General features: G+C 39.2%; 1 protein-coding gene across 2 annotated transcripts in view; it reads left to right on the forward strand.

Annotated features, from left to right (window-relative positions):
- The window catches only part of LOC147013164 (uncharacterized), a 121,710-nt gene that overhangs the window by 10,002 nt on the left and 97,827 nt on the right, over positions 1-13,881 (forward strand). Inside the window, exons 2-3 of one of the 2 annotated variants that reach the window (XM_085854793.1) lie at positions 3,658-3,780; positions 9,608-12,346. In XM_085854793.1, coding sequence (XP_085710919.1) covers positions 10,362-12,251 — 1,890 coding nt within the window. In that variant the 5' untranslated portion in view covers positions 3,658-3,780; positions 9,608-10,361 and the 3' untranslated portion in view covers positions 12,252-12,346. Of the gene's footprint in view, positions 1-3,657; positions 3,781-9,607; positions 12,347-13,881 lie in introns of those variants that run through there. The other variant, XR_015051216.1, reaches the window with a different exon arrangement.

The raw sequence follows: 13,881 nt of genomic DNA on the forward strand, positions 1-13,881 counted from the left end.
GTAGATACTCGCCGGTATCTGTGGGTCATCCACACAATGTTGAATGTGAGAATGTGACTTCAACTCCCCCTCTACCCTCTCACACACCCCAAGTCATTAACCCCTACTGCCAAACCTCAAGTTTCAACCTCTCCCCCCCCAAACCCGAAGGCTTAAATCACCTCCCCACTCCAAACTCCTTAATTTCCTCCCCCTCCCCCCACCCCCAACCGACATTCCCAAACCACTCCCCCTCCCCCAAAGTCTCAAACTCTCCCTCCTAACTCTGCCATCTTTGTCTCCTCCAAACCTCAACTCCTCTCCCTTCCTCCCACTCATAAAAGTGAAAGGTCATTATTACATATTTAATATTGTGTCACCACAATCACTCAGTTTTGAAGGTGTCTTACTTGGAACCTCCTTTTCATTACTCGTCAATAAGCGGTTATCTCAGTATCCTGGTGTATTTTGTGTCGCTGACAATCTCTTGATGTGTCTTTTGACCACTTTTGGTAAAATGAAATAAATAAAATAAAACCCGCTATCATTCCATACTGTTATGGACCCTGCGTGGTCCAGAAGAGTCCAGAAATTGATTCATCAACTGTTCATTGAACTTCTGCAAACACCATACGTGACATTAATAATATAGCACAGCTAGCATCAAAGATACTGCAAGCTTCCACCAACAGCATAATCCCCTGCAAACAATGCTTCTCTCACTCTTCTTCCTCCTCCCTCCCCCCACTGCCGATCATCGCATCACGTTCTCCAGCAGCATCAACATTTTCATATAAGTTTAAAGAACACAGCAACTATCAATGACTACATCTAAAAGAAGGACTACAAAATATCTCTCAGGAATTTCTCCGGCCTCCCAACTAATTAATTATGTATACAGGCATTTCACAACCAATCCGCTTTTCGTCACCTCCATCTTGCCACATATGTATATTTACTTCACGTAACATGTGAATTACATGCCCATGCACATGTGAAATACAACTTGTTTATATATCCTGGACTTGCACACTAATCAGCCTTGAAAACTCGGGTGAAAACCAAAAGGACAGGTTGGAGTTTTTCATTTATTAGACTTCAAATATTAATCACTAGTTGGAAGCCCACGGTCAAAATACGAAAAAAAAAAAATAGGGGTAATACCCCTGGGTGCCTACCTGGTATGGGCTGAATAAGAAAATCAGGGAACCACTGGTAGGTGTGGATGACCCACAAACTATTTAACAGAGAAGAAAGTAAATACCTCTGGAGTTTTTTTTTTAATGCAGTGAACAAACTTTGGTACATCACGAGTTATGAAGGTTGTGGTCAAGTTTCATCGAAATTGTGTGTCGTTTCGGAGAAGAAAGCAAATACATATTTGGGGGGACAACGCCCCCCCCCTTACACCACCTCAGACCCCAACTTAATTTGAATGTCATGAACAAGCTTTGGTACATCACATGTGATGAAGGTTGTAGTCAAGTTTTATCAGAATTGTGTCATTTCTGAGAAGAAAACAAATACCTCTTTGGGGGCAACCCTTGTAGACTCCCTTGGGGCCCGATTTTTATTTATTTATTTATTTTAATGCTATGACCAAACTTTGGTATATCCAGGGTGATGAAGGTTGTGGTAAAGTTTTATCAAAATCCTGTGTGTAGTTTCAGAGAAGAAGTAAGTATTTGTGGACGGACTGACTGACGGACGGACGACGTGCCATCCCATAAGCTCCCCAGAACTTCGTTCCAGGTGAACTAAAAAAAAAAAAAAAGGAAGCCTTATATTCTTGCGTGAGTTGAAAGAGATAAATTGAGGCAGTTATAATTTCCCCGATGGAGATTTTATTATATACTAGACGACCAGTGAACCCGTTGGGTTCCCGTTGTGACAGCAGTTGATGAAAAAAATCATTTCAAGACAAAAAAAAAGATAGCTCCAGCGAGCTATACCGCTGAGGTTGTTGCATTGATCAAATACTCCCGAAGAGTACTTGACTGAATCGGGAATTGATTTTTTAATAATTTTTTTCGTTGCCCGATTTGAATGAAACTTGATACTGCACACCGCAGGCGAATGGTGAGTAAGGTGGCCCTAAAATTTTTTCGCTATCATGTACCGTTTTGGCTGTATTTCGGGAACATACATACATACATTCAAGATGAGAGTTTTCGTAATATAGATATATATACACACACATATATTTCAGAGCTTACCCGTCACTTCGCTTCCTGTTGGCGAAATTTACCTGTGCAGCTTTAACCCCTCCCTCCCCACCTCGCTCCACATCCTCACGTCCCGCTCCCCCCCTCCCCCTTTTTCCCATCATTTGTTCTGAAGTCTCTTTCTGCTAGAAATGTCTCACATGATGACAGGCCCATCCAAGTTTACCTGTGCCAAGAGTACTTTAACCTCAGCATTGCCCAGGCAAAAAAGGAAATTGTAATACCCTCTGCCACCACTAGGTGGTGGTACACGGTACATATTTACGTGGAGAAGTTACTCCCCCCCCCCACCTTTGCCAACAAAGTTGCATTTATGCCCGGGGTTTGCAACTTAAAAGATGTAACTGTGCATAAGGAACAGAGATACACACACACCCGATAAAATTTATATATACTAGTACGTGCCCGTACGTGCGTGGCCGTACGTGCAAACCAAAAAAAAAATCAAAATAAACTTTCAAACCACGAGCCAGAAACAACAACCACACAGGCCCATCCTTCGCTCTCGCGTGCCCTTACGTGCGTGCCCGTACGTGCAAGCCCCGCCTCCCCCCCCCCCCAAAACACAAAAAAAAGCTTTGAAACCGCGAGCCAGAAACAACCACACAGGCCGTTCCTTCGCTCTCGTAAACGACGACTGGATTGGGGCATTGTGTTTATCTATAAATGTGCATAAGAAATCGAGAAATTATTAGAATACATTGTCGTCACTATCCGAAAGTGGCGTGTGCCCGTACGGAATTTTCACATGCATTCCACGAATTATCGCTTGTATTGAAGTAACAACTGCTGTGATACTTACACACAGAGTTAATTAAAATCAAGTTTCCCTCCCTGTCTTTGCTTGCCATGACATTCGCTGCCATTGACCATTGCCACTCCTACGCCACGGTAACTAAGGCACCTTTCCCCATCGTAACCGGCACGGCACGTGACGTCACCGTCGGTCGGCCGCGCAACGGCCTACGCAGCAACGTGTCCTGTCATTGGTTGGTAAATAAATGGCCATAATTTGGGAACCACTTGTCCGATTAATATCAAACCTTGAAAAGGCACATACTCGGGTCCCCAGAAATATACCTGGCAAGTTTCAATTAGATCGGACCAGTGGTTGTCGAGAAACAGTGATATCACACACACACACACACACACACACACACACACACACACACACACACACACACACACACACACACACACACACACACACACACACACACACATCTGGAATTATAGATAGATAAATATACAGTGCCTATATAAAGTCAACATCCCTTTTCAAAATTCTCACCTTTTGTTGCCTTGTAGCCTGGAATTAAATTGCATTACGAGCGCTGTTGTTGTTTTTTTTATTCCAGTAAGTGAAGTGTTCTGTGAATTGTCATGACTCCAGTCAGTGTCCTGTCATGTGAATGTTGATACTGATTGTTAAAAGAATGGTTCACCTTTACAGATGAAGCTGATGCAAGACAAAGAAATGGAGGACAAGAAGCAGTTGATAGAAGGAGGGGAGGAAAAGAACGAGGCGAATGAGGAACGGGAGGATGAAGAGGAATTGACACTGAAGGCAACAGAGGTGACAGGTGTACCACAATGTGACAATTTGTCCTCTCCACTCTCTACGCCAAACTCTTGATGCATGCTGATGGCCTGAATCTCTTACTGTATCAAATATGGGAGAGCACGGGAGAACCTCCCCAAGTTGCCGAGAAATTGTCGATGTTCCTTCATCCCACTGAATTTGTAGCCTCAACCTCATCCTTTCTGATCTTGAAATACTACTTTGACAACTGAACAGAACCTCCTTCAAGTCTGTCTCCTCACAACCCCCTCTTATTAAACCTTCACCTGCACGTTCCGAGAAATTGGGTTGTTAACAGAAATGGGCAGTAACAGCCTTTTGCTGTTCTTTTTGAGGTTTTTTTTCTTGATGATTGTCTCGAGTCTATCTGAATGACTTCACATCTCCATCCCTCCTCCCCGTCTACAAGAGGTGTAGTTTTATCAAATTTTTGGAACATTGTAATCATGTGATTGCATGCTGCTATGGTCTGGAGACTTCTCAAACTTCTCTTTCACTGATTTTAAGTTTTCATTACCAAGCAAGCCATTTACAATGAGGGATACAATAAATTCATTCATTGTGTGATCTAAATGAAGAGCTTACTTATTAAATAAAGTTTTCCTGCATTACCATTGATGAGGGTCACAAATACCGATAATTGATATATTGTATCATTGAAAGGAGGACCCTGTTGAGGTTCCAAACATCTGCAGCCCCTTGCTTCTGCATTAGACATTTTATGAGTGACATGAAAAGACTGCTTTGTTCGTGTTGCTAATTATTCATGAGTTATCGTTAAGTGAGTTTTAGCATGTGTTTGTAACCCCTAATTATCATCGACCAGAATCAGATATAGAAGCAGGTCCTCGTCACCCAAGACCTTCTTGTCTGTCTTTTCCCGAACTGTATTTAACTCTCAAATCACCCCATTTTATTTTCATACCGTACAACTCCACTTCAACATAGCATGTCCATGTGAACTACTGCGAGCCCCAACACACTCTGGCGAGATGGTGCGTCCACGTGTGCTACTTCAATGTGGTGAGAGCACATGTGCGACACTCCCATGGCATGGGGAGGGAGAGGCCACTGCGTAAATTATTCGGGGAGGGGGGAGGGAGGGTGGGGTCTGGCTACACAAAGCAATGATGCTCGCATGCACCCGAGGCAAAGAGATTCCAAGGTGAGCTCATGCACAAGAGACCCAGCGAGATGTATCAGAGGGAGAGAGACACCTGGCATGCCAGAGAAAACATGACAAACCGGTTGAAAAGGGTTTGCAAGGTGAAAAGCCTGTGAACTGTGGGAACTGATGTGGCAGAGTGCCTGCAGACCCAGAGGGAGGAATGGTTGGCCGATCACAGAGTGCGGTGACCTGGTGTCGGGGTGCAACTGTCCATACTTTTCACACACACACACACACACACACACACACACACACACACACACACACACACACACACACACACACACACACCATAAGCAGAAGCTCAAGGTACACACACACCATGATAGAAAAAAATCCAAAGGGACCCTTTTATTCTTGCACTGGTTGAAAGAGCTCAAAACTGGAAAGTCCATTCAGGAATGTCTTGCATGCACCTGGCACTGAAACAAAAGAACAGAGTAAAATGAGTTCAACAACTTATTGGTTTATTCAAAAGATACAATGGGGTAAACTTATCATGAATCATACGAAGATAATTTTAGGCTAAGGAATAAAGTGCAGGCTGTTCAGTCTTGTTCCGGTTTTAAATTTTTTATTATTACAACCAAACTAAAAGAGATACAATGATGTGAGTTTTTAATTTTTTTTGCATTTTGTCACATGATTCATAAAGTTTCCTGTGTTCTTCAGTACACCTCAACATGTGCACCTTTAATGGCATGCAGTACATCCAAGCGATAATCCACTTATTGGCCAACATATCCCTCGTCACACTGCTGATATAATTGGTTATCCTTGCACGAAGTGTTTAAATGTCAGAAACAAAGGTTTGCAAAACAACCCTCACCATTACCCCCACAAGAATAAGTGTAAGGGTGTCACATCCCGATGTCACATCACATCTTAAACTTCTTCCCCACCACATCCAATCCATATACTGGGGAAGTTCTCAGTTATAAATGTTGCACTATCTGCACTTTATATGTGTGAAGATGCAATCTCTTGTGTATAACTTTGTTTTTTTTAATTTTATCCTGTTGCTTTGGATTAATTTGAAGCAACATTTACTTAATAATTGTTTCTCTCCGAGTAGCATTTTCGTGTTTTGGGAAGGGGACAGACAGCCAGCATTTGCCAATACAAACATATATATATATATATATATATATATATATATATATATATATATATATATATATATATATATATATATATATATACACACATACATACACACACATACATATACCTAGCAGTGACCTATGGAACATCCACAAAATGTAAAATGTGACTTCAATTCTGCAACTACCCCTCCCCACCCCCTACAATCCCCAAGTCACCAACCTCCTCCTCCCAAACCCTAAGTCCTCAACCTTCCCCTACAAACCTGAAGACTTCAATCCCCTCCTCCCCCACCACTCCTCCAACCCCTCCCCCCTCACCACAAATGCAATTCCTCAACCCCCCTCACCTCCCACAACTTCTCAACCGCACTCCACAGAACACAGAAACCTGCGATCGATCCAGCAACAGCACATCTATTTACTTATTAAATATGCACATTAAGTGCCTTGGTTTCTGAGTGATTTGAGTTGCTATGATCGCAAATGGCTTTAATTATTAATCACCCGTTAAAGGACAGATTGGCTTTGGGATGATTAGCGTCCACAAGGAAAGCACCCCGCGGCTGCCGTGGTGACCACTCGGGCTCAAACTACCATTTGGGTGGTGGGTGTGAGGGAGTACCAGCATGTCGCTTAACTGGCTCAGAGGTTCCACTGAAGCATGGTAGCACCTGCCTTGGCAACTTGGTTTACACACATCATTATGAGTAAATATTGATGGATGTTTTCTTTCACAATGTCATGACGTTACCGGAATTTCTCGGACAAAGACCTTTGTAATGACATGGGTTTTCTGGTTCCTCATCAAATCATTTCAAAGGAAATAGTCGGAAACAGACGGCTGCCTTGTTCACTCCTGAAAAAAAAATCCTGGGTTTGAAGCAAAAACATGCACACTGTTTATGTTCATATCAAACATGTAGTGGTTATATAACTCAAACAGATTCCAATTCCATTTACCCAAAGGCCTGAAGTTTAAGGATTGAAGTATAAAGCCTATACATACTGCAACTTTCACAAGGCCCATGACGCATATCGGCTCCAACCTTTCGATATTTGATGATCCTTTGAACAGTCAATTTGATTGTTTTACACTGAAGGGAAAACTTATAGGGTGGGCATGGAAATTGTGAATATGACCTCTTGGAAGACATCTCTCGCTTCGTATAGCATCAGCATGGCAGCTGTATGAGGTTTTTTTTCGGTTGAAATTGTGGGTGGAGTCAGGCCAGCTGTCCAATCAATTAGTGGAACAGAATGTTACACACAGATGGATGGACGAAAGATATATATATACATATATATATATATATACATATATATATATATATACATATATATATATATACATATATATATATACATATATATATACATATATATATATATATATATACATATATATATATATATATATATATATATATATATATATATACATATATATATATATATATATATATATATATATATATATACATATATATATATATATACATATATATATATATATATATACATATATATATATATATATACATATATATATATACATATATATATATATATATATATATACATATATATACATACATATATATATATATATATATATATACATATATATATACATATATATATATATATATATATATATATATATATATATATATATATATATATATATATATATATATATATATATATATATACATATATATATATATATATACATATATATATATATATATATACATATATATACATATATATAGTTAATACAGGTAATGAGTAGAGAATGGGAGGGCTTCTTAAAGACAAAACTAACAGGTCTGTGAGAGCCGGAATTCTTACTGGTTGGTAGGTGATCAAATACTTATTTCATGCAATAACATGCAAATTAATTATTTAAAAATCATACAATGTGATTTTCAGGATTTTTGTTTTAGATTCCATCTTTTACAGTTGAAGTGTACCTATGATAAAAATTACAGACCTCTACGTGCTTTGTAAGTGGGAAAACCTGCAAAATCGGCAGTGTATCAAATACTTGTTCTCCCCACTGTGTGTATGTATATATATATATATATATATATATATATATATATATATATATATATATATATATATATATATATATATATATATATATATATATACATATATACCTACATATATACATATATAGTAATACCTTGACATATGAATGCACTAACTTACGAGTATTCCAAGTTACGAGTGGAGCGAGCTGTTTTTTTATTTTATTTTATTTTTTCTCCTGCCTTTTCACGCATCTCCCGCCACTCACTCGTTCAGTTATCTTGGTTATCTCGTTGAGTATGGTCATACCGTAGTAATTGGCGTTGTGTTTCGCTCTTGTTTTTTCATTGGTGCAGTTATTTTGCAAAATTTCTTTGTTGTAACTCAACCATGAGTCCTAAAAAAGTAACTGCAAATGACAGTGCTAAGAAGAAACGAATGATGTCGCTTGAAATGAAGCATGAAATCATTGCAAAACATGAACGTGGAGTGCGTGTTGTCGAGTTGGCGAGGGAGTTTGAGCATAGTACTTCAACGATATGTACTATTCTCAAGCAGAAGGATTCGTTGAAGGCTATAACGCCAGCCAAGGCGTTATATTTTGAAGCTGCGGTAACGGCTACTTATAGAATTAAGTGTAACGGCAAAGGGAATAAAAAAAAATAAAATGGGGAAAAAATTGTAGCAATTAAGTTTCGCAATCAAGTGAAATTAAAAAAAAAAATTGGGGGGGGGGCTGGAACTCATTTGTGGTATTTTAATAAATTTCAATTGGGAAAATTGTTTTGATTTCCGAACTTGGTCACAGAACGAATTAAACTCGTATGTCAAGGTATTACTATATATATATATATATATATATATATATATATATATATATATATATATATATATATATATATATATATATATATATATAACAAAGGCTACTCACATCTGTGATTGGAGTGAATAACCAATTGGCTCTCACCTAATCAATTAAATTCAGGTGGCTAGAATTATATAAATAAATTGACTCCTCCCATGTTCTTCTACCCAAAGAAGCTGCAATATATATATATATATATATATATATATATATATATATATATATATATATATATATATATATATATATATATATATATATATATATATATAATTTATCATAGTCTCCTTTAGAGAAGGACTGGAACGTCACGATCTCGGGGTTTGTAACTTCAGTCTGAAGGATTAACTTGAGTCCAGGGCTAGAGACACGATCTCGGGATCCATATAGAGGTTTTTGAGGACGGCGAGTTCAATAGTGTCATTTTCAACACCACCTGAGGTCATCTTCAAGGTCAAAAGGTCATATTTCAAGGTCAAATCACTGATTTTTGTTATTTTTTGCCTGTTTCTGTGTCTAACTCATGGAGGAAAACTTTTGTAAAGTCCATGGCAAAACATGACATTGTGCACCTACTGCACCTACTTGCTGATTTCTATCATCGTTAACTAATGTATGTTTTGTTTGTTTCTCTTTCAGAAACTGTCCAGCTGGTGATCTCACAGGATCTTTGTGTTGTTTCCTGCTTTGGTGACAATATGCCACGTCGTTGCAGCTGCTTTGGTTGTAGAGGAAACTATGATGGGACGCCTTATGTAAAGGTCATATCCTTCCCAAAAGATCCTGAGGAGAGGGAGAGATGGATATTGGCAATGCCAAATGAGAAAGAACGATTGAGGTGCTTAAAGGAGATATATATTTGTGAGACACATTTCAATTGTGATTGGGTGTCAGTTAGGGGTGGCAAACGACCCAAAGAACCCCCATCAATATTTCCTGGAGTTTCGAAATCAGCTTTGAAGCAGGTGACCTCAGCCCCACGCCCAACATCATCTTCTACGTCAGAATCAAGAGCTAAGAAGATGCAGGCAGCTGATGAGGCTGCAGACAATATCCAAGATTTCGACCACTTCTGTGCTAAAATCAGCTCCTATTTTCCTGGCTTTAACATCATAAAAGACCAGGAAAACCTTTACCTATCAAGAACTGATGCTACTGGACAAACTGTCAAGCAGTTCTTTCATTTCCAACAAGTTCACTCACCTTTTGGATTTCTATTCTTGAATAGAGTTGAGAAAGATGGCATTGAGGTGCCCAAACGACTTTTTCCTTTGCAGAAGAACAGCCTGCTCTCAAAATGGTCCCAGATTAGATCCATAACTGACCAGGTAAACATCTATTTCCATGCACAAGCAAGGAAATTCTTCAGCTTGTAATAAGCCAGCTCTGTTGGATGACTGAGGCACACGAGCTTCCTCATTTCACCTTCCTTCTGTCGCAGCTGCATCTTATGTTCAAACCTCTTGATCGTCACCGATTTGATACTGATACTATGATTTTTGCAATGCAGCTTCACAACATATCACCCAGTGCATACAGAATTTTTCGTCAATCCGGCTTAATCATTCTACCATCAACAAAAAAGGTAAAACAGATACTTGCTCGTAGTCAGCAGGACTCCAACCTCAAAACATTGTTCGATCAGCTTAAACCGCAGCAGCGTTTGGTCAATTTAATGTTTGATGAGGTAAAGCTGGTTGAGACATTGCGATTTTCTGGAGGGCATGTTGTAGGATATGCTCAAAATGCAGCAGCGGGTGGTGAACACGAAATGCTTGCTTCACATGCTATGGTTGTTGAAGTTGCCTGCCATTTCGGTGGTCCACGCTATATTCTACGCATTTTGCCCTGCAAAAAACTAACTGCCGATCAGCTGAAGGAACTCCTTATCGAAGCTGCATCAGCTGTAGTTGGTGCTGGCGGTACTGTGATTTCTTTGATATGTGACAATTGCAATACCAACCGCAGTGTTTATTCAAGACTTGGAGGACCAGGAAGTTGCCAAATGCTGTCAATTCAAGAGCAATCTATGTTCTTAGTGTACGACTATGTGCACATCTTCAAAAATGTTCGCAACAACTGGATTACTGTTGATGGCAAGACACTCTCATTTGTCGAAGATGGTAATGAGTACAAAGCTAACTGGAGTGATATTCAGAAGGTTTATGACATCGACTGGGCTACTCCTATTCGCTTAACCAAGCTGACGCACACCGCTGTTTTCTCCAAGCCCCTTCAACGCCAGAGCGTACCATTGGGATGCCAAGTGTTCAATGACAAGACTGTCGCTGCTTTAAAGACCTTCAAGGATTCACTGGGCATCAGCGAAGGCACAATCATCCTCACCCAGATAATGAGTGAGTGGTTCAAGATGATGAACGTGAAAGACCATTTCTCAGCTATCCATCTGCGTGACAAATCCAGAAAGCCTTGGACAGCAGACTGTACAAGTTTCACTAGGCTGGAGCAGGCCTGCCAAATTATATCTACCTGCGCATGGCAAGGAGGTGGTGGTCGTAAGCTGAAGCTAACTCAGCAAACTGCTGAAGCCTTCACTGTGTCCACACTTAATAATGTGGATGCTGCCAAATTGCTTCTGGCAGAGAAAGACTTTGACTACGTTCTTCCCGCTATATTTGCAGATGAAGCCTTAGAAAAGTTTTTCGGCCAAGCCAGGCAAAGAAGCGGTGGAAACTTCTGCATTGACGTAGTTGACATTATGGCTGCAGCTAAAATTGTAAATTTGCAAACACTCATTAAGCATGACATTATGCCCGAATCTAGTTCTCGTGTGATTGATTGCGACAAGAACTGTACAACTTCCATAAATCCAGATGAGCGAAGTGAACTCAATGACGAGATTACTCCTCAAGACACTCAGGATCTCTTGGGGTCTGCCGATGTCCTTAAGCATAAAGTAGTTTATTTGGCCGGACACCTTGTTCATAAATATGGCGATAGCACTAGTATGGAGATCATTGATGAAGATGGTAACGAGGTGTCATCTCAGTTTCTAGATAATTTGAATAGAGGTGGATTGAGTGTGCCGACTATGTCAACCGTCTTTTTTGTACATAATGCCTATAATTTGTATGACAAGACTAAAATGCGTTGCCGATTTCATTTTGCTGAGCTGTTATCCTCTGTAGATGCACCTTTAGCTAGTAGTAATGCTGCATGTACTACTTCAGCTAACATTCTATTGAAAGCTCATCTCCTCAATGGAAGTGACAAAGAAAAAGCTTTGGGATGCCTCAGGAGGCAAGAAAAGCTCTCCAACTAGTGATAGACATAGACATAGTTGTAATAGGCATAGTGTTGTGACATGCATATAATGTTTATGTAATACGATATATGACAATAAATATCAAAGTTTGACAGCTCTACACACTTGCATCTTATTACAATCAGCCATCTCTCACCGTTTATGAGTTAGACACAAAAACGGGCAAAAAATACCAAAATTCAGTAATTTGACCTTGAAATATGACCTTTTGACCTTGAAGATGACCTCAGGTGGTGTTGAAAATGACACCATTGAACTCGCCGTCCTCAAAAACCCCTATATGGATCCCGAGATCGTGTCTCGAGCCCTTATAGAAGTCATTTTAGCCCCGGACTCAAGTTAATCCTTCAGACTCAAGTTACAAACCCCGAGCATGGGAGGTTCCATTCCTTCTCTATAGGAGTCTATGATATATATATATATATATATATATATATATATATATATATATATATATATATATATATATATATATATATATATATATATATATATATATATATATATATTTATTTATTTATAATTTTTTTTTTTTTTTTGTCCAACGTTTAATTGAACGACATATGACTCAATGTTTCGGAGTCAACAACACGCAATAGAACATGCCTCTGCTGACTTTTCTCAAGAATAAAGGAAATATTTCTAAACCCCTTTTTTCAACCCGAAGAGGTGTGGGAGCCAAGGTTTTTCTCGTCTTTGTCTTATCATTTCCCCCGTCTTTACTCTTTCATATGAATGAGTTAAAATAACCGTGACAAGCCGCTGCAGATTGTATGCTTGTAGCTTTCATAATTGTATAGTGACTTGTGAATTACTGTGATACATGCTTTTCTCTTCCCTGTTAATTCTCATGATTTATTAACCTCCGCCATCGAAGATCGGAGGTTACTGTTTTCACCCCTTTCTGTTTGTTTGTTTGTTTGTTTGTTTGTGAACAGTATTACGGAAAAACTCCTCGACGGATTTCGACGAAACTTGGTGGGGGGATTAGGTCTGGTCCAAGGATCATGCCATTAGATTTTGGACCTGGTCCAAAATCCAATATGGCCGCGATGGCGGCCATTTTGAAAAAATATTTGAATTTTATTTTTTTTTGCATTTCTACATGATTTAAGTGATTTCCAACAAAAAAACATGCCAAAATTATAATTAACCTCCGCCATCGAAGATGGATGGAGGTTACTGTTTTCACCCCTTTCTGTTTGTTTGTTTGTTTGTTTGTTTGTGAACAGTATTACGGAAAAACTCCTCGACGGATTTCGACGAAACTTGGTGGGGGGATTAGGTCTGGTCCAAGGATCATGCCATTAGATTTTGGACTTGGTCCAAAATCCAATATGGCCGCGATGGCGGCCATTTTGAAAAAATATTTGAATTTTTTTTTTTTTTTGCATTTCTACATGATTTAAGTGATTTCCAACAAAAAACATGCCAAAATTATAATTAACCTCTGCCATCGAAGATGGATGGAGGTTACTGTTTTCACTCCTTTCTGTTTGTTTGTTAACCTCCGCCATCAAAGATCGGAGGTTACTGTTTTCAACCCTTTCTGTTTGTTTGTTTGTTTGTTTGTTTGTGAACAGTATTATGGAAAAACTCCTCGACGGATTTCGACGAAACTTGGTGG

Source organism: Eptatretus burgeri, chromosome 14 (genome assembly GCF_056783735.1).
Source record: "Eptatretus burgeri isolate ZD-2024b chromosome 14, Ebu_testis_v1, whole genome shotgun sequence".
NCBI lineage: Eukaryota > Metazoa > Chordata > Myxini > Myxiniformes > Myxinidae > Eptatretus > Eptatretus burgeri.